Consider the following 24,336-nt stretch of genomic DNA (forward strand, 5'->3'; position numbering starts at 1 on the left):
TGGTTTTTCAAAAGGCTATTGTATAATTATAACTGTACCACTGTATGTTCAAATGGATTTTAAAGCAGGCTGCAGATTAGGAAATAAGGTGTAAATGTTTGAGTTCATTGAGGTTAGGGGATGTCAAAGCTGGGAAATTGAACATTTTTATACATGTTGCAACCAGAATCAGCGTGAGGACCATGTTACATTCCTGATATCTTCATAACTTCTTTATTTTTTGCTGCATTATTCCTTTTGCTTGTTTACCCATCACTGGACAGCATACACAACACATTTCAGCTGTGTTTGAATCCTCCACCACATTGTCACAGTAACTCCTATTAATACCTTTTGAGTTTCACAGTAGGCATATGTTTCAGTTAAAGATTTTTAAGATGTTTTCACTGGATCCAAGATGACCCAACAAAGTAGAATACAGTACGATACTACTATAATTCATAAAAATACCAGAACACATTACTGAGTAATGTTTCTAAAGTAATATTTCTAAAGGCAGATGGAATTCCCAAAATTATTAAGAGTCCTCAATAAAACTTAAAATTCAGATCTAGATTTCAGCTTGGGAAATGGGCTCATTTAAACATCTACATTATCCATTTGGGCAAAGTGGCTTGTTTCTGTGGTTCAAATTACCTATTTTTCTATACAGTGACAAGAAGCTCAAACTTGAACTACAAGGGACCCAGTCATTAAATGGAGTTCTAGCTGCTCCCTGGCATTACTGAACATGGTGCCAAGCACTTGATTTCTTTATTCAATCCCTCACAGAGCTCTGTTAATCTTATTGCTAAAGAAGGAGTGGTTATAATACCGAGAAGACAACAATCTCAAAGTCTGTTTTCCCTAAACAAGAAGGGTATAAAATTGGCATCCCGGAGTTACTAAGCATTATGCAGATTTCTGATTATTCTTAATGAATTACTGAAGCACACCTCATTTAGTAAATTGTACAATTAGCTGATGAATATTGAGTGCATTTAAAGTTGTTTGTTGATTCACTGTAGCCAGAAACTTTGTCTAAGCCACTACCTGGAAAACAAAACAGAATAAAATGAGGGGAAAAAAAACTCACTTTTTAACTACAGAAGCTTTTTTATTAATGGCTATTTTCATTTCTTACCTTCGATGAGGTTGTGTAAGTTGCAATAATTTGTACCAAAGTCTAAGACTGCATACCACCGTTCAGAAACAGAGAATCCCTGCAACAAGAATGTGTACTCAGCTGTATTAGTAGAAATAAAACAGTTTTAAAAAATCAAAAACTGCAGCAATGCTGTTGTTTACAACACTGCAGTAAGAATAATTTGCAGGCAAGCCGCTACATCGAGGACACCTCTGACTGATTTACATGCATTTTAGCAGAAATTTTGAATCAGGTTAATTGCCTATCTTTTCTATCAGATTAGATTGCAGGACATAGAACTACAAATTTTAATTGATTTTATGTAATTAGAAACAGTTTAGGACAAGAGCTTTAACTCTGAGCAATACAGTATTAATTAAAAGAGTGCCTAATGGCTATGCTACTTGCCTAGTAATTCATAGAATGCGACATCAAATCCCACCATTGCAGTTTGAATTTACTTTTGTCCGAAACAAAAAGTTTGCATCTGCTAAAGAGGCCATAAAGCTGTTGGAATGTCATAAATAACAAATTGGTTCACTCGGTCTTTAGGGAATGAAAATTATTGTACTCACTGTCTGATCTATAAGCGCCTAGAGACACACATCAACCTAGTTGACCTTTAAGTGTCCTGTGAAGTGATCTAGCAAACTATTCACCTATATTAAACCTCAGAAGGGGGCAGCTCAGCCATCTCAGGGGCAATTAACGATGGGCAGTAAATGAAGTGTCATTGACATCCAGAGTCAGGTTTTTTTTTAAAAATTAAATTGCAAATGAATTTGCCAATGCAGCAAAACCAAGAACACAATAACACTATACCCTGGGTGAGGAAAAGGATATTCAGTTCTGGAAGGGTTATTGGGAACTCATTCTCTAAATCCACTTTGCAATCTGGTTTTGTCCTTTCATATTTCAGTCGCCATTCCACTCATGTGGAGCAGTTTTATAAATTCCCTTCATTTGATTAAATATCTGTTTTCCTCACATCTAAAAGCAAATTATTTCACATTTCATCTACTACCACTTTTTTAAAAAGGAAGTATTTTTAAAAGGAAGTAATTTTTAAAGGAGGTAATGCCAAAATTTACTGCAGGAGGTTACAAAGCTAGGAAGAGCTAACCATGGAGGAATTTAAACATGAGGGCAAAAATTTTAAACATGCAGTTTTGGAGACCAGTGAAAACATGTTCTTGGGATGCAGGCAAGGCTAGCAAGGCAGTATTTATTGCCTATCCCATATAATCTGAGGACATTAAGAGATAAGCACTAACATGGGACAGGAGTCATGTATAGACTGAACTTGGCACAATTTCCTTCCCAGAAGGACATTAATGAAACAATTGGATTTTCATAGTAGCCCAACTTTTAAGTGGTCACTTGGTAGTACATAACTTGTGTATTGCTGGAAAGAGGTGTGCTATTGAAGCTTTTCACCTTGCACTCATCACAACAAATGCAAGAATGCAAATTTCAAAGGAAACAACAATTTATACTGCATGAGAAAAGGGCGTTGATTGGTTGACAAGTCAGCTTTGATTGGTTGAGAAGTTGCCATGGTGAATGTACCCTGGACTCATTGTTTATTCAAAAAAAAAGGTGCAATGTCTGGACATATTCCTTCTGCCTGTAGAGGACAGGTCCCTGCATATGAATATATGTAGCTTCTAGCAAGCATAAGTGAGCCCAAATGATAATCTTAAATTGCTTGTCTATGTAATTCTTAGCACACTCGGGATTGTTCAACAAATGCTGCCCAATCACGGAATCACATCTAACGTTAGACATTGTGTTCTGAGTTTTGCAAGTACGGGTTGGTTGAGTATGGTCAGTGCTCTACCTATGACAAACAGCTGAAGGGACATGCTGTTTGATACGATCCTCCAGTCACCAGGACATTTGGCCTATGTACCTGACACCACACCAGTTCCGAAATTCATACACCACATTACATTTGCGTGGTAGGCAGAACATCTTTTTGGTTTGATGGCAGCATTCTATTAGTGGAAAATACAACACAGGTTGCCACTGCATAGAAGCAGTGTGAAATGGCTAGCTTCACTTGTTGCTCAAATTTTCTTATGCAGAATATATTGTTATTCCCTTTGAAATTGGACATTCTTGCATCTGTCCTGATCAATGCAAGACAAAAAGCTTCGACAGCATGTCTCTTTTTCAACTTTTAAATTATATTTTCTGGAGCTGGCCTACAAATTACCATTTACTGAATTCAATTTTGCAACTTAACATGAAGGAATTTGAACTCACAAACGCTAGGCTGCTGCACCCTATACGGTACAGGACAGGACAAAGGTTTGGATGAGCTGAAGTTCACAGAAGAGACAGGGATAGAAAACTGTCCAGGCAAGCACTGGAATAGTCGAGTCTGCGGCAGTCAAAGGGGTAGATGAGCATTTCAGCAATGAATGAGCAGTTTTCAAGGTGAAGGCAATGTGTCAGAGGTGAAAGTCTTTGTGATGGAGATGATAAAGGGTCAGAAACACTGATCAGGGTCCAACAGGACAAAGCATACGTGGCAAGAGCCAATAGCTTTTGCCTTTCCAATGTTTAGTTGGGGGAAATTTTGATTCATCTGAAACAGAACGTTTGAAATGTCTCACAGAAAAGTAGCGGATCAACAGCACTTGGTGAAACACGGAAGCTGACCCGATCTTCTTCGGATGATTTTGCTGATGCGCATCATGACGATAAGGAAAAGCAGCAAGCAATTGATGGAACCTTAGGTGACCTCTGAGGTGACAAATTATAGCTGGAAAAGAAGTCAACGCTAGATTCCCTGCCCATAATTGGATAAACAGCTAGAACCAAGCAAGGCAATGGATGGATGGTTAGCCGATGGGTCAGAGAGGTGCCACGGAGCTTACCCATTAGTATCTTACATTTACAAGCCCAGGCAGACAGGGAACGTGTGTAAGCTTTTGATGCGCACAGCACCTCATAGCTGAGCCCAATCTTCGCAACAGCATTTTCAAACTGCAGTATGATCAGGAGCAAGAGACATGCTTGACTGTATCCTTCTCTAGGCCAAGCAAATACTCAACTAATTCAGCAGAGACCAAGAATTGAACTTGAGAACTTCCTGACCCACATGTCAGTGCTCACCCACATGGTTCTTTAACGTCTGAAGGGAGCGGAAGTCCAACTCAGGGTTTTATTAGCTTGTGTTGGCCAACAATTTTTTTTATAAAATGTCTAAATCAAACTCCATTCTTCAATAAGCCCAGTTTTTATTCAAGAAAGCTGTTCATGGAATTTGAAACATTACAGCACAGGAAATTGTTCTGCATTCCTGAGCTAGCTCTTTAACTGGAAATGTTGCTCTTTGGATTATTTTTTAAAATGCTTCCCTAATTCAGTTTTGAATTGGTATATTTCTATCTTTAATATCCATCTGTGATAAAGTATTATAATAACCACAAAACTATTTCTAACTTCCCCCTTCATCGTCCTACGATCAAGTCCTCTTGTTACCAATTCATCAACTAGTTTAAAAAGACCTTTCACTATTTGCCTTATCAATCTTTTTGAATTTTGAAACACTGTTGATAATCCCTAACCACTATTACAGAAATAGACCAATTTTCAAGTTTTTTTTAAACTAACCTCTGAACCCTAGTATCATTCTAATGATCCTTAGTTGTGCCCTTTCCATGGCTCTATGGTGTGGTGTCCTAAACTCCACACAAAACTGCAACTGTGGTCTAATCAACATTTTAAAGTTAATATTCAGTATCCTTAGTGTTGTCATGAAACTAGCATATTTTTCCATTATATTATTGTGGTTTATTGTAAAGTAAGTTTATGGGTGTGAGTGTGGATGGTTGTCTGTAGCTGATTTAATTGAATTAGAGTCAGATAGACTGCAAGCTTGAAATTATCAAAATAAGTTAGGGGTAAAAGGTATTTGAAATGCTAATGAGTAAACATGGATGAAGTCTTAGCATATAAGGTGTAAAGAAAATTTGCATTTTTAGATAAGAGTTGTTTGGGTTTTTAAAGGAATGATAGGATGTTTACAACTAACAAGATAAACAAGGTCAACAGTGTGTTTATTTTTCCCAAAGGTTTTTATATTATGGCAAAAGTAAATTTCCAAAGACATATAGAACAATGGGCATTACAGATTAAAGAGAGAGAAACATAAATAAAGAGAATGGAAGGCAATGCTATGGGGCCATGTAAGATCTAAGAGGACCATGTAAAACAGCCTTGGGGAAGCCTCCAGCCACTTTAGCAGAAGTCTGCTATGTCCAGTAACCAAAAGTGGAGGAAAGCCTTTGGAACTCCACTGTCGAGTGGGTGCTGTGGTAAACTTGCTGGCTTGTTATTTAAATTTAAAATCTATTTTGGACTGTTGCCTTAAAAGGGGACTGTAGTTGGGAATAAGGTTAATTAGGAATTTTGGGATTTGTTATAGGATTAAATAACTGTGATCTTACGTATGCGCTTGAAATCTTTTCTTTTATTAATAAACATTTTAATCCAGTTTTTAAAATCTCTAAAGATGTTAGTATTACTTCCGAATTCAGCGCACAAACCTCAATAAATACAAAATGCAAAACCATTGAAATAGTGTAGCCAAGCTTTCCTTGTGGATTTGGTCCACCTGGCACACATCACCTATCACGTCATAACGGGGGTGTATAAAATGCAGAATCTAATTTAACCTCTATAGCCTTATCTATGTGGGCTCACATCTTTAAAGATATAGGTATCTATACTTCTGGATCTTGCTGGTCAGCTCTTTGGTTAAGAAACCTGCCATCTGGGAGTACTTCCTTTCACTGTTTGCTCAAAATGTACAAATTGAGATCGGATTGTAACTGCCACTTATCTGCCCAATTTTCTCACCTATCCACCTTTTTCTGGTTACTTCCTCACTCTCTCCCATGCCCCTTTGCGCCTGCAAACTGCAATATAATTTCTCTTGTGCCAAGATCCAAATCACTTATATAAACGGACAATAATTGAGATATTTTTTGGGGAGCTATCAAAAACAACTTGTATTGTATACAGTGTCTTTAATGTAGTAAAATGTCCCAAGACCCTTCAAATGAACGTGTAAAACAGACTTTGACACCAAGCCACACAAGGAGGTAATAGAGCAGATGACCATAAACTTGGTCAGAGGTAGGTTTTAAAGGAGTGTCTTAAAAGAGGAAAGTAGTAGAGAGATTGAGTCTCCCCAGTAAAGGTATGAGTAAACTGTCATCTTAATCCTCAGGCTGCCAATAGTTGTAGGAACATGACCATCTCCCCATTTTGTATTTTTTCAATTAGTGCAATGGGTCACTGAACCAAACATTATTACAGTAATACAACTATTGAAATGTCAGCATAGTTTAATTGACATTAAACTTGATCATTTAAATTTCACCATTTTTTCTTCTCCCTCCCCACCTTTAAAACATAAATTTTATTGCTTAATCTAACTTCTATTTTCAATGCAGAAAGTACTGTTGACAAGATAGTTGGTGGCCCATAGAAGATCATAGATATAACATCCACAATCCTCTAGGGGATATTGAATACAATATTTCAAATTCAAATAATTTAATTACCAAGCTGACTGTCAAAAAAATTAATGATGTTATTTGGACAATTCAGACAAAATATAGACTTTTAAAAAAAAAGAAAATCCTGTATAAGGAGCTCAAATTTTATTAGCCATTAATAAGTGGAGCTCTGTATAGAAATATAATTATATTACTTACAGAGACATAGCAGGATCTCCTGTCCAAGGAGGAAGCCAGTTTGAATGCAAGGTTATCGACGTATTTGTGCACTGGAGTGGTGTGCTCAGCAACAATATAATGTTCATTTGCAGACTTCAGCTGAGAGGGGGCAAAATTAATACAAATTGGTAGCTAATAAAAACAGAAAACACTGAAAATACTCAGCACATCTGGCAATATCTGTGAAGAAATGGAGTTGGCATTTCAAGGTTGATGACCTTTCATCAGCAGTCAGTGCCTACAGAAAAAATATTCTGCGCTTCATTTAATCTTACAGCTAACTACAGAAGACAATCCATGATTTTCTTTCTTAGAGATATTCGAAGTATCCTTGCATTTTCTGTAGAATATTTAAACGAGCTCTCAAAAAACCCAATAAGTACTCATTACAATAACTTGATTTTACATAGCATCCTTAATGTAATAACACATTCCAAGCAATTAATGGTTACAAAGCATGAGAGAAGATGCACAAAGGAACACTGACTAAAACAACAATAAAATAAAGGCAAATTTCAAATGGATTGAGTAATTGGAGAGAGAGACCACCCTACTGATATTTTCTATACCAGCTTTTCTTGTTTCCAATTGATATTAGAAGAGTTGTCCCAGATGCGTCAGGACTACTCTGTCATGGTCTCAGCAAGGTCTCTTGAGCTGACCTGAAAAGGGGAGATGACAGGTCAACAGTGGTGCTTTGGAGTAGAGCAAAGCAGAGCTGAGAGGAACACATCTGTTCCTTCTAGTCCCCAATCAACATTAAAAATAAAACTCTCTACCTTTTTGATTGCTCAGGCACACTCATGCCTGGAAAACCTGAGCAGAACAGGGTCAGGCCAACCTAATTTATCAGATATAGGCAACAGTACACATGGCAATGATATCACTGATGCCCGTTTTCAGTATTGTTGAGGCCAATATGGTGTCACACATCTTTCAGATCCTCCTGGGCTAGGTACATGAAAATTAAGGCAGGATTCCTGTTTCAAATGCAACCCATGTTGGCTGCTATGTTGGTGTTCATGATGCCAGAATCAAGGCAGCTACAGCTGTCAAAACCATTTTCTAAAGTGACATATTAAGAATAATGGCCACTTGGAAGTGAGGTGCCAGTTGTGGAACTCTCTTCCCCAGAGCACCGTGGAGGCAATGTCAATGAATATTTTTAAGGCAGAGTTAGACTAACTCCCTTGTCAATCAATAATCTAAGGTATAGGGGTTTGAAGGAAAGTGGAGTTGAGGCCACAATCAGATAAGCCACAATCTTATTGAATGACCAAGCAGGCTCAAGGCTCCTACTTCTAATTTGTACATTCGTAGAGTGCATGGCCTCACATCCTACCCTAAGGGATGCACGGGAAAGGAGAGTTGGGCAGTGTTTAGAGAAGACAAGTTTGTCATGAGTGGAACAAATCATACCTTTATTTTCATACACATGAAAAACTGCTGCATTAAGTCATTTCCATTGTGCTATTTTTTCCTAGTTTATTTTTTATTAGCACGGGGAGACGAGACAATCCTGGGTCCAATCCTCAGTTCATGCCAACCACTAGCATGAATAGAGGGGGTAAGGACAGGATTGGGCTTGGCTGTGATGCAACTTGCTGACGTTCGTTATATAGGCTCACATGAAGAATGGCCACATAAGACAAAGTACGAGGAATTTGCCAGTCATCCCAAAAGCCACAGAAATAAGCCAAAATCCAAGTAAAAGAAAATTGGAAAAAAATATATAAAAACCACATGTGTATGTTAAGTGTCAGTAGGTAGTTTATGTATAGCTGCAAAGTTCATGTCATTACTGCATTCTATTTTCACTCAAACAAATTAACTTTCTCTGGCAAAGCACTCACACCTAAAAAGTGATAAACTATACTGAACAAATGTTGTCTACTTAATAAACACACAAATGCTTGTGAGTCACCACAAAGACAGTTCACCCAAGTGCTGGACTATGAGACATTCACTACATACCCCAAAGTAAAAAAAGGATAAATGTTGTTACATATTTTACAACCGTCAGGTTTCACAGACAGCCATCTCAAACAAACAGCCATCTCAAAGACAGTGAACAATGTCTGCCCAAAGTTAAAACCGTGCCGTTTATCTGGCAAATGGAGTATAGTGAGGGAAAATGTGAAATTGTCCATTTTAGCAGGGAGAATAAGAGAGACATATTATATAAATGGTGAGAGATTGCAGAGCTCTGCGAAATAGAGGGATCTGGGTGTCTTAAATGCATGAATCGCAAAAAGGCTAGTATATAGGTACAGCAAGTAATTAGGAAAGCTTATAGAATGTTATCACTTATTGTGAGGGGAACTGAATGCAAAAGTAGGGAGGTAATGCTTCAGTTGTGCAGGGCACTGGTAAGACCTCATCTGGAGTACTGTGTACAGTATTGGTCACCTTATTTAAGGAAGGATGTAAATGTGTTGGAAGCAGTTAAGTCAAGGTTGAGCAGACTAATACCTGGAATGGGCGGGTTGTCTTATGAGGAAAAGTTGGACAGGCTAGGTTTGTATCTGCTGGAGTTCAGGAGAGTCAGAGGTGACCTGATTCAAAAATATAAGATCCTGAGGAGTCTTGACAGGGTGGATGCGGAGAGGATGTTTCCTCTTGTGGGAGAATCTAGAACTAGAGGCCGCTTTTTAAAAATAAGGGGTCACCCATTTAAAATGGAGATGGGGTGAAATTATTTCTCTCAGAAGGTCTTGAGTCTTTGGAACTCTCTTCCTGAGAAGGCAGTGGAAGCAGAATCTTTGAATATTTTTAAGGCCGAGGCGGATAGATTCTTGGTAAGCAAGGGGGTGATAGGTAGGATGCAGATTTGAGGTTACTATCAGATCAGCCATTATATTAAATGGCACAGCAGGCTTGAGGGACCAAATGGCCTATTCCTGCTCCTTGTCCGTATGTAAAAAAAGTTGTTAGGAAAAAGAGATAGTTTAAGTAAGTTACGTTTGTGTTGTGTGTGTGTTAGGATTGAGTTTTAACTTTAAAGTTTAAGTTTGATTTGTATTTCTGTATCTGTGTGAAGAAAGGACAAATAGAATTTTAGTTTCATTTTTAAAAAAAGGTGTCTGCATTTCAAATGAGGTTTCTTACGACTGTTGCAGCTAAGTTAAAAATAAGGGTAGAAGAATTGCACTGTTGCCGACCAACAGGGGGGCCAGAGAGGCAGGTCCTTCCCACAGACACACACAAAGAAAAGAAACAGCAGTTTGCTTTGGAAGCTGTTGGGGCTCAGCTGGTTTGAAGATAGCTGTGAAGCAGCAGCAGCCTAGAAGAGACAGATAGCAAGTCCCAACCTAAAGAAAAACCCCAAAATCCAGGGGAGCGGAGGAGGGGAAAGTCCAAGAAGAGCTGCTAGTCAAAAGGAGGACAGGAACCTGGAAAAGGTCCTGATAAGTGAAGTTAAGAATGAGGGGCAGAGAAAGGCTCCAAGCTTCAAGTTTAAAGCTTCAAGCTACAGAAAGCAAATTTAAAGCAAAACCAGCTTGCAAGACGCAAGAAGGTCCAAAGAGATGGCTGAAGGTCTGTGACTCTTTGCTATGGGCATGTGAAGCAGTGCTATTGTTGACGGTTGAGTCGGTGAAAGAGAGAGTGCATGAAAGACAGCTTGAATACACGTGGTGACCCAGGGAAGAGGCACATTGAAAGAAGAGTTCGAAACCTTGGAGGTGAACCCTTGTGGAAGGCATCGGAGAAAAAGCGACAATTTGGGAGAAGATTCCAAAGAGAGGTCTTCAAGAGTGGAGATTGGAAGCCCTTGTGTGAAAGACAGAATTCAGTGAGACTAGTTGGCTCACGGTCTGACAAATGTCTGGGGTGAGTGGGGGAGTTGAGAAAAGATCCATAGCATCTAGTTGAGGTGACATCTGTCACTTGGTTTCAGAGCGTGGTGTGCCTGACCACAGGGTGTCTATCGGTACATGAACCAAGTACTTACTGTGAACATGAAAGTATAAGATAGCTTTTGCAACTCGTGTTATCCTTACAAATATGTATATATCCGTAAAGGTATAGTTGTGGGTGCGCATGCATGAAAGAGCGCACTCTCGGCTCAGGGAATTCCCCCCCCGCCCGCCTGCGCAGGTAGCGGATGTCACTCTGGGCGGGCCTTAATTGGCCCGCCCACTCTTAAACTTCCCCCCCACCAAATGGGGGGAAAATTCTGCCCATGAACTTATCCCAGAGAAGTGACAAAACAGAGTCCCAAATTCATTACGCAATTTTTATTAATGGTGCATCTGCTTAAGGCATAACTTCTGAAAGGGGTACTGTTTGTTCAAATTCCCCTTAAGACTAATCTTCCTTCTGCAAGATGAGATACAAGACATTAGCTTCAAACTTCTGCAATTTTTGACAGCAAGCTGTCAGCGCTCATCATCAATACCATTCTAAATCCAACCACAACTTCAAGGTTTAATGCAGCTGTACACTAAAGTGGACATCTGAAGCTGCAGGCTGTCATTTCATTGTTCTGTACAAACTGCACTGTGGAACATTGCACTGAGCCAGCAATCACTGAAGTCAATTGATGCAGCGAGGCTTCCCCTTTAACACTAATATCACTGATAGAAACCCCATAAAAAGTTATGCCTTATTCAATTAGGTGCAACTGGGTTTTTGATGGCAATCTTAGTAATAACTACTGCTGAATAACAAATCTGGCCCTGAAAAAATGTTAAATTTCTCCATTATAATTAATCATGTTTTAAAAGTCAGATTAACAATTAAAAAACATTAAGTTTATTCATAATATTCCTGCTTGTACTGTAATCCCAATTGTATGTCCTTATCTTTATTTCATTCAGTAATATTTTTTAATGTGTATTGATTATTTGTGCTTTCCATTTCCAGGTTTGCTGTGTGTAAATTCTTTAATATGATGAGCTGCTTAGACAGTTTGATCACCTCATTTCAACTTGACATTTGAGAAAACGCATATTGTGCAGTGGATTGTAGCACATCAAAAGAGTTAAAGCTCTCATCAGAGATTGTTCGACCTCTTAATGCAACTTTCAAGATCAGCAGCAATCGTTGTCACTTTGCCAGTGGCCACAAATTACAGTCCATTTAATTTTTTTAAAATTTGATTATTAGAAAAATGCAGAATGAAAATATTTCCAGCAGGGGCCACTGGGTAACAATCAGGAGCAGAAATCGTTTAGAATTGCCTCCCCAAATCTTTTTCCCACTACTCTACTTCATGGTTCAATTTTCAAAATCTAACCTTTCTGAATATGCTTTCACTCACCCCATCTTCTCAGAATGTTCTGTTAACCAAGGCTGTTGTGTAAATCTAAGTTGTATAGCAGTAGCTAGTATCATGTTCCCAATCAGAAGAGATGGATAGAATTATTCCAAGAAAAACCTAAAAACTGGACAGAATTCCTAGTTGACTACATGGAAGCATAAGACGTACTTACTGTACTTTGGTACTTACTGTGTACAAACACTTCTCTCCCCCATTAGCACAATTATCAGCAGTCTTCCATTCTTTAATTTGGGTCACTAATTCGAGATACACACTATTACAAGGAATTCCAAATGTCCTACAGAATAAACATATCGGATGAAAATAAGTAATCAATGCTTTAAGTTGTCGGAAGTGATGCACAAGCCTAGAACTTATATTGATGGCATGAACACATTTTACACAATTAAGAAATCGTTTTGAGAGTCGTAACTATTAGATGAACAAACACAGGAGAAAGGGATACAGTCCAAACTATGACCTTGCAGCATGCCGATAAACACGGCCCACCTTCCCCTAAACATGGGGTATAAGGGCCGTGGACTGTAGCTCAACAAGCTAAGTATAAGGTTAGGGTCGGCTGGAAAGTGAGTCCTAAGACTGCGAGTGCGCTGCCACGGAGAGTTTCACTTCCCTATCACACAGATCAAAGGACGGCACAACTCGCAGCGGCCTGGCTACACACAAATGGTACATCCACTGGCGACACTCAATCGCGGCAAACCTACCATTCCACCGAACACTGAGCATGCAAAGGTCCAGCCGCGGTACATATCAATGCACGGAGCACCAACAGCCCAACTCTGAAGCAATGCAGCATCGCGCCGCTAAGACACACACACAAACCTGCCCGACTCAGCGCTGACAGTCACGCGCTCTCCCATCGTCCAATCACAGCTGTCGCCTTACTTGTCTCCATGGAAACGCCACGCCCCCCCCGAAGCCGCCCGCGGGTCACGGGGATTTTGGAGCCGCTCGGGAGGAACATTTCCGCCAGTGTTAAAAACCGAATCTCTCATCAAGGGGTCCGAGATTGCAAAAAAAAAAGAAAGCTCTTGGTGTAGATGTAGGATCGTGTTCGCTTGTTTCTGAGGAAGGAGTGCAGAGTGGTATTGTCACTGATTAGAAATTTAGAGACCCAGGGTAATGCTCTGGCTTCGAATCTCACCGCGGCAGATAGTGCAATTTGAGTTCAATTGGAATTAAAAGTCTGATGATGATGGAAGGATGGCCATTAATGAAGCAGCTGAAGGGTAGGACACTATCCTGAGGAACTCCTGCAGTGATGTCCTGGAACTGAAACCATTGCCAATTGTCATAAAAACCCATCTGGTTCATTAATGTCCTTTAGGGAAAGAAATCTGTCATTTTTAGCTGGTCTGGCTTACATGTGACTCCACAGCAATGTGGTTGACTCTTAAATGTTCTCTGAACAAAGGTAATGCTCTGGAGAGGGAAACAGAGTGAACATTACAAGTCTGTATTTTTTGTTTTATTTCAGGTTTCCAGAATCCGCTGTATTTTGCTTTCACCTTCAACAGCAAACTCAGCCCTGTTAACCTGGCAAAGTCCCCCTTACTAATATCTGGGGGCTTGTGCCAAAGGTGGGAGAGCTGTCTCACAGACAGCCTGATGTAGTCATATTCACAGAAACAAACCTACAGACAATGTGCCAGACACCACCATCACCATCCCTGGGTATGTTCTATCCCACCGGCATGACAGACACAGCAGAGGTGGGAGCACAGTGGTATACAGTCAGGAGGGAGTTGCCCTGGGAGTCCTCAACATCGACCCTGGACACCATGAAGTCTTATAGCATCAGGTCAAACATGGACAAGGAAACCTCTTGCCAATTACCACAAACTTCACCCCTACACCCACCCCCCCTCCCCCCTCAACTGATGAATCAGTGCTCCTCAATGTTGAACACCAGTTGGAGGAAGCACTGAGGGTGGCAAGGACATGGAAGGTACTCAGGGTGGGGTAGTCTTGGTGATTAACATTGACCATTACCAAGAGTGGCTCAGGAGCACCACAGCAGACTGAACTGGGCAAGTCCTAAAGAACATAGCTGCTAGACTGGACCTGCAGCAGGTGGTGAGGGAAGAACATACTTGAACTCATCATCACTAACCTGCCTGCTGTGGATGCATGTGTCCTTGGCAATATCATAGGAGTGACCACACCAGAGTCCTTGTGGAAGTGAAGTCCCATCTTCACACTGAGGATACTGTGGATATAGATTGGGCATTCATGAGGCGCTGTGGACCATCAGCAGCAGCAGCTGAATTGTACTCAACCTCAATCTGTAACCTCATGGCCTGGCATATACCCCACTCTACCATTACCACCAAGCCAGGGGATCATATCTGGTTCAATGAAGAGTGCAGGAGGGCATGCCAGGCCAGGCGCAGCACCAGGCATACCTAAAAATAAGGTGTCAACCTGGTGAAGCTACAACACAGGACTATTTGCATGACAAACAGCATAAGCAGCAAGCAATAGACTGAGCTAAGTGATTCCACAACCAACAGATCAGATCCAAGCTCTGCAGTCCTGCCACATCCAGGTGTGAATGGTGGTGGACAATTAAACAACTCACTGGAGGAGGAGGCTCCACAAATATCCCCACTCTCAATGATGGAGGAACACAGCACATCAGTGCAAAAGATAAGGCTGGAGCATTTGCAACAATCTGCAGCCAGAAGTGCCAAGTGGATAACCCTTCTTGGCCTCCTCCAGATGTTCCTAGCGTCACAGGTGCCAGTCATCAGCCAATTTGATTCACTCCATGTGATATCAAGAAACAGCTGAAGGCACTGGATACTACAATGGCTATGGGCACTGACAATATTCCAATAATAGTACTGAAGACTTGTGCTCCAGAACTTACCACGCCCTTAGCCAAGCTGTTCCAGTACAGCTACAACATAGTAGGTATCTACCCAGCAATGTTGAAATTGCCCAGGTATGTCATGTCCACAAAAAGCAGGACAAATCCAACCTGGCCAATTACTGCCCCATCAGTATACTCTTGATCATTAGGAAAGAGATGGAAGGGACATCAACAGTGCTATCAAGTGGTACTCACTTAGCAATAACCTGCTCACTGATGCTCAGTTTGGGTTCCGCCAGGGCCACTCAGATCCTGACCTCATTACAACCTTGGTTCAAACATGGACAAAGGCGCTGAACTCCAGAGGTAAGGTGAGAGTGACTGCCCTTGACATCGAGAGTGACTGCCCTTGACATCAAGGCAGTTTTTGACTGAGTGTGGTATCAAGGGGCCCTGGCAAAACTGGAGTCAATGGGAATTAGGGAGAAACTCTGCATTGGTTGCAGTCACACCTAGCACAAAAGAAGATGGTTGTGGTTTTTGGAGGTTAATCATCTCAGTTCCAGGACATCACTGCAGGAGCTCCTCAGGGTAGTATCCTACCCTTCAGCTGCTTTATTAATGGCCATCCTTCCATCATAAGATCAGAAGCGGGGACGTTCACTGATGATTGCACAATGTTCAGCACCATTCGCAATTCCTCAGATACTGAAGCAGCTCATGTCCAAATGCAGCAAGACCTGGACAATAACCAGGCCTGGGCTGACAAGTGGCAAGTAACATTCATGCCACACAATTGGCAGGCAATGACCATCTCCAACAAGAGAGACTCTAATCATTACCCTTAACATTCAATGGCTTTACCATTGCTATATATCCCACTATCAACATCCTGGGGATTACCATTGACCAGAAACTGAACTGGACTTGCCATATTAATACCGTGGCTACAAGAGCAAGCCAGAGATTCAGAATCCTGCGGCGATTAACTCACCTCCTGACTCCCCAAAGCCTTTCCACTATCGACAAGGCTCAAATCAGGAGTGTGATGGAAGACTTTCCACTTGCCTGGTTAAGTGCAGCTCCAGCCACACTCAAGAAGCTTGACACCATCCAGGGCAAAGCAGCCCACTTCATTGGCACCCTATCCACAAGCATTCACTTCCTCCACAACCGACGTACAGTGGCAGCAGTGTATACCATCCACAAGATATACTGCAGGAACTCATCAAGGCTCCTTAGACAGCACCTTCCAAACCCACAACTGCTACCATCTAGAATGACAAGGGTGGCAGACACATGGGAACACCACCACCTGGAAGTTCCCTCCAAGCCACATCCCATCCTGACTTGGAAAAATATCACCGTTCCTTCACTGTCACTGAGTCAAAATCCTGGAACACCCTCCCTATCAGCACTGTACATACACCACATGAACTGCAGCAGTTCAAGATGGCAGCTCACCACCACCTTCTCAAGGGCAATTAGGGATGGCCTAGCCAGCTATACCCACATCCCATGAATGAATAGAAATAATGAAAGTGGTGTTTTACAAGGATCAATGCTTATAATTTACATTAAAGATTTGGACCTAGGAACATGTAACTCAGTATTGAAATTTGCAAATGATACCAAAGTGAAGGCTATAGCTGAGGAAGAATGTAATATAACACTAGACGGCATTAGAAAACTTGCAGGCTAGGTATTTAATTGGCAACTTAACTTCAAAGTAGAGAAATATGAGGTGATGCACTTTGGTAGGGAAAATACAACTGTTACCTACATCTTAGAAAATAAGAAGCTGATTGGAGTAGAAGAGCAAAGGGATTTAGGGGTACTGATAAGCAAATCATTATAAGCAGCATTTCTGGTCAGCAAAGCAATTAAAAATGCACTGAAATAAATTTACGTTACACTTGAATAAGACCCAGGACAAAGGCGAATTAGAGTCAAATTTGTGAAAGAGAAAGAAACAGAAAGGAAAAGTAATATTTAAAAAATATAAATTCATCATTTTTATAGCTCTTGAGTACAATTTAGTGCCAACTGAGTGAGACTCCACAGTTTCAACTATTCCATTTCTGGCACTCCAAGTTTGAGTTTCATGTCAGAATCTTAAACCATATTATTAGTAGGGGTCTTATGATATTAATTAGCAACACTAAATATCTGCAATGTGATTCATTCATATTTATAGTACAAATCCAGCAATTTACTGAAAGTCATGGGGCTGTTGTTTATCAGTTCCAATTTTTGCAAGGCTAATAACGATGAGGCACAAATCGTCCAACAATTGGTGCAACTTGCAATTTGTTTATATCTTACACACCACAAATTGCTGGATTTTTTTTAATGGCAGCTGCCATGTACACCCTATTAATTTTCTGGGCCAATAACGCAACAACGTCAACACGCATTTGTGGCCTCACGAAGGTTTTGACCAATGGTATATGTTTTTAACCAATGAAACAAAAGAACAGAGAAAGAGACCGCAAACAGTGAAAAAGAAATAGAGTGAATTAGAGAGAATAAAACAGAAACGAAAAGGTTTTTAAAAATACAGAAAGGAAAGGTTCGAAAATATTTAAATTTTAAAAACTTCTAGGAGCAATTTACTACCTGTAGAAGTGAAACTCCATAGTTTTATTGTTCCCTTTCTAGTTTTCTAAGTGGCATGTCAGTATCATAAATAATGTCATTGTCAGGATCCTTGTGACATGAATTACCACTGCAGCAAGATTAATTGATAATAAGGGCTCAAATCCAGACTTTCATGACACAAAGTGGAGAGATACACAGTAAGATGATATTTTTTTTGGTTTTGGTGGGGCTAACATTGGAGTCACACAAATCAATCTGCAATTTGTGGAGAATCAGAAGTCATGGTATACCTCTTTTCCATAAATCATAATAATGACAACGCAATGAAGTCAACATTATTTTTCCAGCAATTTCTGTGCTTTACAAGAAATTGTCTACCGAACAACTAGTCATGCTCTGTTCCCTAGATGAGTAAAAAGACATGGCGCTGAATTTTCCCAGACCTATTGTGACAGACTGGCACTGGCAATATGGGAAGGCATCAGATGGGAGAGGTGGTGGTGTAGTGGTATTGTTGCTGGACTAGTAATCCAGAGACCCAGAGTAAACCTCTGGGGACCTGAGTTCAAATCCCACCATGGCAAATGGTGAAATTTGAATTCAACAAAAATCTGGAATTAAAAGTCTAATGATGACCATGAAGCCATTGTCATAAAAACCCATCTGGTTCACTAATGCCCTTTGGGAAATCTGCTGGTCTTACCTGGTCTGGCCTACATAAGACCTACAGGAATGTGGTTGACTCTTAACTGCCCTCTGAAATGGCCTATCAATCCACTAAAAAGTCCAAAAGGAATGGGACCGGTTGGACCACCCGGCACCAGAAGCAACAAAGCTCTGTCGATCCTGCAAAGTTCTTGTTACTAACATTGGGGGCTAGTGCCAAAATCTCACTGGCTAGTCAAGCAACAGCCTGACATAGTCATACTCAAGGAAACATATCTTACAGGCAATGTACTAGACATAACTGGGTATGTCCTGTCCCACCAGCAGGTCAGAGGTGGTGGCACAGTGGTATACAGTTGGGAGGGAGTTGCCCTGGGAGTTCTCAACATTGACCCTGGACCCCAACATGGCATCAGGCCAAACATGGGCAAGGAAAGCTCCTACTGATTACCATGTACCCTGCCCCCCTCAGCTGACAAATTAGTATTGAATACCACTTGGTGACAAGGGTGCAGAATGTACTCTGGGTGGGAGACTTCAATGTCCACTACCACCACTGGTGACTGAGCTGTCCAATTCCTAAAGGATATAGCTGCTAGACTGGGTCTGCGATAGAAGGTGAGTGAACCAACAGGAGGAAAAAATATACTTGACCTCATCCTCACCAACCTGCCTGTCGCAGATGCATCTGTCCAGGACAGTATCGGTAGGAGTGATCACCATACAGTCCTTATGGAGACGAAGTCCCGGCATCACATTGAGGATACCCTCCATTGTGTTGTGGCATTACCACCGTGCTAAATGGGATAGATTTCGAACAGGTCAAGATTGGGCAACCATGAGGTGCTGTGGGCCATCCACAGCAGCAGAAAATTGTTCTCCACCACAATCTGTAATCTCATGGCCCAGCATGTTCTACCACTACCATCAAGCCAGGGGATCAATCCTGGTTCATGAAGAGTGCAGGAGAGCACACCAGGAGTAGCACCAGGCATACCTAAAAATGAGGTGCCAACCTGGTGAAGCTACAACACAGGATTGCTCACATGCCAAACAGCCTAAGCAGCAAATGATAAACAGAGCTAAGCAATTCCACAGCCAACAGATCAGATCTAAGCTCTGCAGCCCTGCCACATCCAGCTGTGAATCGTGGTGGACAATTAAACAGCTCACTGGAGGAGAAAGCTCCACAAATATCCCCATCCTCAATGATGGGGGAGCCCGGCACATCAGTGCAAAAGATAAAATTGAAGCATCCGCAACAATCTTCAGCCGGAAGTGCCGAGTAGATGATCCACCTCACCCTCTCCTGGAGGTCCCCAGCATCAAAGATGCCAGTCTTCAGGCAATTCAATTTATTCCACGTGATATCAAAAAATGGCTGAAGGCACTGTACAGCCTTAACGCTGGCATCTACCCAGCAATGTGAAAAATTGCCAAGGTATGTCGTGCACACAAAAAGCAGAACAAATCCAACCCAGCCAATTACTGCCCCATCAGTCTACTCTTCATCATCAGTAAAGTGATGGAAAGGGTCATCAAAAGTGCGATCAAGCAGCACTTGCTTAGCAATAACCTGCTCACTAATTCTCAGTTTGGGGTTCCACCAAGGCCACCCAGCTCCTGACCTCATTACAGCCTTGGTTCAAACATGGACATAAGAGCTGAATTCCAGACGTGAGGTGAGAGTGACTGCCCTTGACATCAAAGCCACATTTGACCGAGTGTGGCATCAAAGGGCCTCAGCAAAACTGGAGCCAATGGGAATCAGGGGGAAAACTCTCCGCTGGTTGGAGTCATACCTAGCATAAAGGAAGATGTTCTGCTGAAGGTTCATGAGGACTCGAAACGTCAACTCTTTTCTTCTCCGCCGATGCTGCCAGACCTGCTGAGTTTTTCCAGGTAATTCTGTTTTTGTTTTGAATTTCCAGCATCCGCAGTAGTTTTTTGTTTTTATAAAGGAAGATGGTTGTGATTGTTGGAGGTTAATCATATCAGTTCCAGGTCATCACTGCAGGAGTCCCTCAGGGTAGTGTCCTAGGCCCAATATCTTCAATTGCTTCATCAATGACCTTTCTTCCATCATAAGCTCAGATAGGGGGATGTTCGTTAATGAATGCACAATGTTCAGCACCATTTGCAACTCTTCTGAGACTGAAGCAGTCCATGTCCAAATGCAGCAAGACCGAGACAATAACCAGGCTTTGGCTGACAAGTGGCAAGTAACATTCGCGCCAGGTAATGACCATCTCCAACAAAAGCGAATATAACCACCGTCCCTTGACATTTCAAGGCATTACCATCACTGAATCCCCCACTATCAACATTCTGGGGGTTATCATTGACCAGAAGCTGAAATGGACAATCCATATAAATACTGTGGCTACAAGAGCAGGTCAGAAGCTAGGAATCCTGCACTGAGTAGTTCACCTCCTGACTCCCCAAAGCCTGTCCACCATCTAGAAGGCACAAGTCAGGAGTGTGATGGAATAGTCTCCACTTGCCTAGATGAGTGCAGCCTCAACAACACTCAAAAAAGTTTGACATCATCCAGGATAAAGGAGCCTGCTTGATTGGCACCCCATGCACAAACATTCACTCTCTCCACCACCGATGCACAGTAGCAGCAGTGCGCACCATCTACAAAATGCACTGCAGGAACTCAACAAGCATCCATAGACAGCACCTGCCAAACCCACGATCACTACCAATTAGAAGGACAAGGGCAGAAAACACATGGTAACACCACCACCTGCAAGTTCCCCTCCAAGCCTGACTTAGAAACATATTGCCATTCTTTCACTGTCGCTGGGTCAAAATCCTGGAACTCCATCCCTAACAGCACTATGTGTGTACCTAAAAAAACATGGACTGCAACAGCTCATGAAGGCAGTTTACCACTGCCTTCTCAAGGGCAATTAGGGATCGGCAATAAATGTTGGCCTAGCCAGTGACGCCCACATCCCATGAATGAATAAAGAAAAATGAGTGTCCAAGGTCTTCCCACCACCATTGAACATTGTCAGTTACAGAACATCAGCAGCATGACCATCCATTCGGAAGCCAATTGAGCCACTGAAGTGCCCAATTTACAGCCACATCCTGCCCCCACCAGCATTTTGTCCTCATCGGGACTGTCTAGCGCTGCTTGGGGAGAATGCCAGATAAGCCCTGGCAGGTACCTGGGAGATCGGGGAGCCGTCTATTTCCGATCCATGGTGTACTCCCACCAGCGCAATCTTCCAGCTTCTGCCAGCTCAGGGTCAGCTCTCATTTTTGACACTGGTGGCAGGATATCTTCAATGTTGACAAAATTCAACCCATGGTTCACTGGAAGTCAACTGGTGGGACTTGACCAGTTCACCAGGATAAAAATATCACTACGAGTAGCCCCCTCACATGAAGGCCTCAATTGATGAACCAATTGATGTACAAATGCTCTTTCAAACTAAGATGTATGCAAAATAAAAACTAAACTGAATCATAATTTTTTTTTTATCATTCGTAATACAGTGGACATTCTGCAGAGCCCACTGGTCATGGAAGGCTTTAAGCATACTAATGGCCACCCAACGAATCTTGTCCGTTGACACCGTGGCAACGCCCTGTGAGTCCTGCACACCCTGGGCCACTGAATGCTTTCTTTATCTAGGTCCAACAGAAGATCCACAAGGAGGTTTTCCAATCTGTTCACCTCCTGAGCTAACTGGTGCCACCATAAGGCACCCCGGAAGTGCAAAATGTTTTAGTTGACGGGCAATATGATCGGCGCAAGCTTGGAGGGCCGAAGGGCCTGTTCCTGTGCTGTACTTTTCTTTGTTCTTTGTTCAATTTATTTGCCCAACTTACACCATTATTTTACTTTAAGCCATCTTTCATTGACTTTTTTTAGATGAATGGGACTATCTACTTGAGAAAACTGCTGGAGTGGCTATTTTAAGCTGCTGTACTAGCAGTTTTTAGTCATCATCTACAACCCCACAGTCCTCGGCCATGAGCTTGTACTGCCCAATTTGATCATTTTTCCAAATGATGCTGTCTCACATAAGTAATCTTATTTGCCTGGACTTAATCCAATTGCTGTGAAATACTGAAACCCCATTGATATTTTAGAACTACTTCCACTGGAGTTAGTGCAATGAAGATGCCCCATGTCCAGCTAACTGTATGTCACATATATAAGAGCTGGCAGGAATAGTTCTGTGTTGGTTGAACAGAGTTTATTCTCTTGTTTTATATCAATAATGTGCTCTCTCCCAACCACTGAAGCAACAATACCCACAGAGGCGCTCCTCTGCAAATCCTGCCCACACTGCCTCTTCACCAGCCCTTGAGAAAGGCAAACCTTACTTTAAATGCACTAGGTTAGAGACACACTTGAAAGCAGGGCTACCATTTTGATGACTCTAGAGGCATTGACTACCTGGATGGAAATTTGCGCATCAAGTTGCCATTGGCCTAACATAATTAAAGCTGTATTGAGACCTTACTCAAGGTAGCTGAAGAGCATGGAGCAGATTTGTTTTTTTAAAATTCATTTACGGGATGTGTGTGTCGCTGGCTAGGCCAGCATTTATTGCGAATCCCGAATTGCACTTGAGAAGGTGGTGGTGAGCTGCCTTCTTGAACTGCTGCAGTCCATGTGGTGTACACCCACAGTGTTGTTAGGGAGGGTGTTCCAAGATTTTGACCCAGCAACAATGAAGGAACTGTGATATATATCCAAGTCAGGGTGTTGAGTAGGTTGGAGGGGAATTTGCAGGTGGTGGGGTGTTCCCATATATCTGCTGTCCTTGTCCTTCTAGATGGTAGTGGTTGTGGGTTTGGAAGATGCTGTCTAAGGAGCCTTGGTGAGTTTCTGCAGTGCATCTTGTAGATGGTACATACTGCTGCCACTGTGTGTCAGTGCGCTGCTTTGTCCTGGATTGTGTCAAGCTTCTTGAGTGTTGTTGGAGCTGCACTCATCCAGGCAAGTGGAGAGTATTCCATCGCACTCCTGACTTGTGTCTTGTAGATGATTGACAGACTTTGGGGAGTCAGAAGGTGAGTTACGCACCGGACGATTCCTAGCCTCTAATCTGCTGTTGTAGCCACAGTATTTATATGGCTAGTCCGGTTCAATTTCTGGTCAATGGTAACCACCAGGATGTTGATAGTGGGGGATTCAGCTATGGTAATGCCATTGAATGTCAAGGAATGATGGTTAGATTCTCTCTTGTTGGAGATGGTCATTGGCTGGCACTTGTGTGGCGCAAATGTTACTTCCTACTTGTCAGCCCAACCCTGGATATTGTCCAGGTTTTGCTGCATTTGGACATGGATTTCTTCAGTATCTGAGGAATCGTGAATAGTGCTGAAAATTGTGCAATCATCAGTGAGAATCCCCACTTCTGACCTTATTATGGGAGGAAGATCATTGATGAAGCAGCCGAAGATGGTTGGGCCTAGGACACCACCCTGAGGAACTCCTGCAGTGATGTCGTGGAACTGAGATGATTGACCTCCAAAAACTACAACCATCTTCCTTTGTGCTAGGCATGACTCCAACCAGTGGAGAGCTTTCCAGTTTTGCTAGGGCTCCTTGATGCCACAGTCCATCAAATGCTGCCTTGATGTCAAGGGCAGTCACTTTCACCTCATCTCTGGAGTTCAGCTCTTTTGTCCATGTTTGAACCAAATTTGTAATGAGGTCAGGAGCTGGGCGGCCATGGCAGAACCCAAACTGAGCATCAGTGTGCAGGTTATTGTTGAGCAAGTGCTGCTTGATAACACTGTTTTGTCACTGTTGATGACCCTTTCCATCACTTTACTGATGATGGAGAGTAGACTGATGGGACGGTAATTGGTCAGGTAGGGTTAGTCCTGCTTTTTGTGTACAGGACATACCTGGGCAATTTTCCACATTACCAGGTAGATGCCAGTGTTATAGCTTTATTGGAACAGCTTAGCACGGGGTGCGGTAAGTTCTGGAGCACATCTCTTCAGCACTATTGCCGGAATATTGTCAGGGCCTGAAGCCTTTGCAGTATCCAGTGCCTTCAGCCATTTCTTGATATTGTTAGGAAATAGAGATAGTTTAAATAAG

The 24,336-nt window shown here is 41.9% G+C and overlaps 1 protein-coding gene across 1 annotated transcript; it reads right to left on the minus strand.

Moving 5' to 3' along the window:
* Positions 1-222: 222 nt before the first annotated feature.
* LOC144678669 (uncharacterized) lies at positions 223-13,021 on the minus strand. The gene is made up of 5 exons (XM_078538449.1): positions 12,874-13,021; positions 12,335-12,443; positions 6,862-6,981; positions 1,124-1,202; positions 223-1,032 (listed from the first exon to the last, which is right to left on the minus strand). Exons 1-5 carry the CDS (start codon positions 12,963-12,965, stop codon positions 941-943), a joined length of 492 nt encoding a protein of 163 aa, XP_078394575.1. The 5' UTR covers positions 12,966-13,021; the 3' UTR covers positions 223-940.
* Positions 13,022-24,336: the final 11,315 nt, after the last annotated feature.

This window comes from Cetorhinus maximus, chromosome 3 (assembly GCF_964194155.1).
Source record: "Cetorhinus maximus chromosome 3, sCetMax3.hap1.1, whole genome shotgun sequence".
In the NCBI taxonomy this organism is placed as follows: domain Eukaryota; kingdom Metazoa; phylum Chordata; class Chondrichthyes; order Lamniformes; family Cetorhinidae; genus Cetorhinus; species Cetorhinus maximus.

Coding starts and splice junctions, on each gene's coding strand:
- LOC144678669 (XM_078538449.1), bottom strand. CDS start 12,965: ATGCTGCATTGCTTCAGAGTTGGGCTGTTGGTGCTCCGTGCATTGATA. Junction 6,982..12,334: donor GAGAGAAGTGTTTGTACACA/GTAAGTACCAAA, acceptor GCCCCCTCTCAG/CTGAAGTCTGCAAATGAACA. Junction 1,203..6,861: donor GGAGATCCTGCTATGTCTCT/GTAAGTAATATA, acceptor TTCTTGTTGCAG/GGATTCTCTGTTTCTGAACG.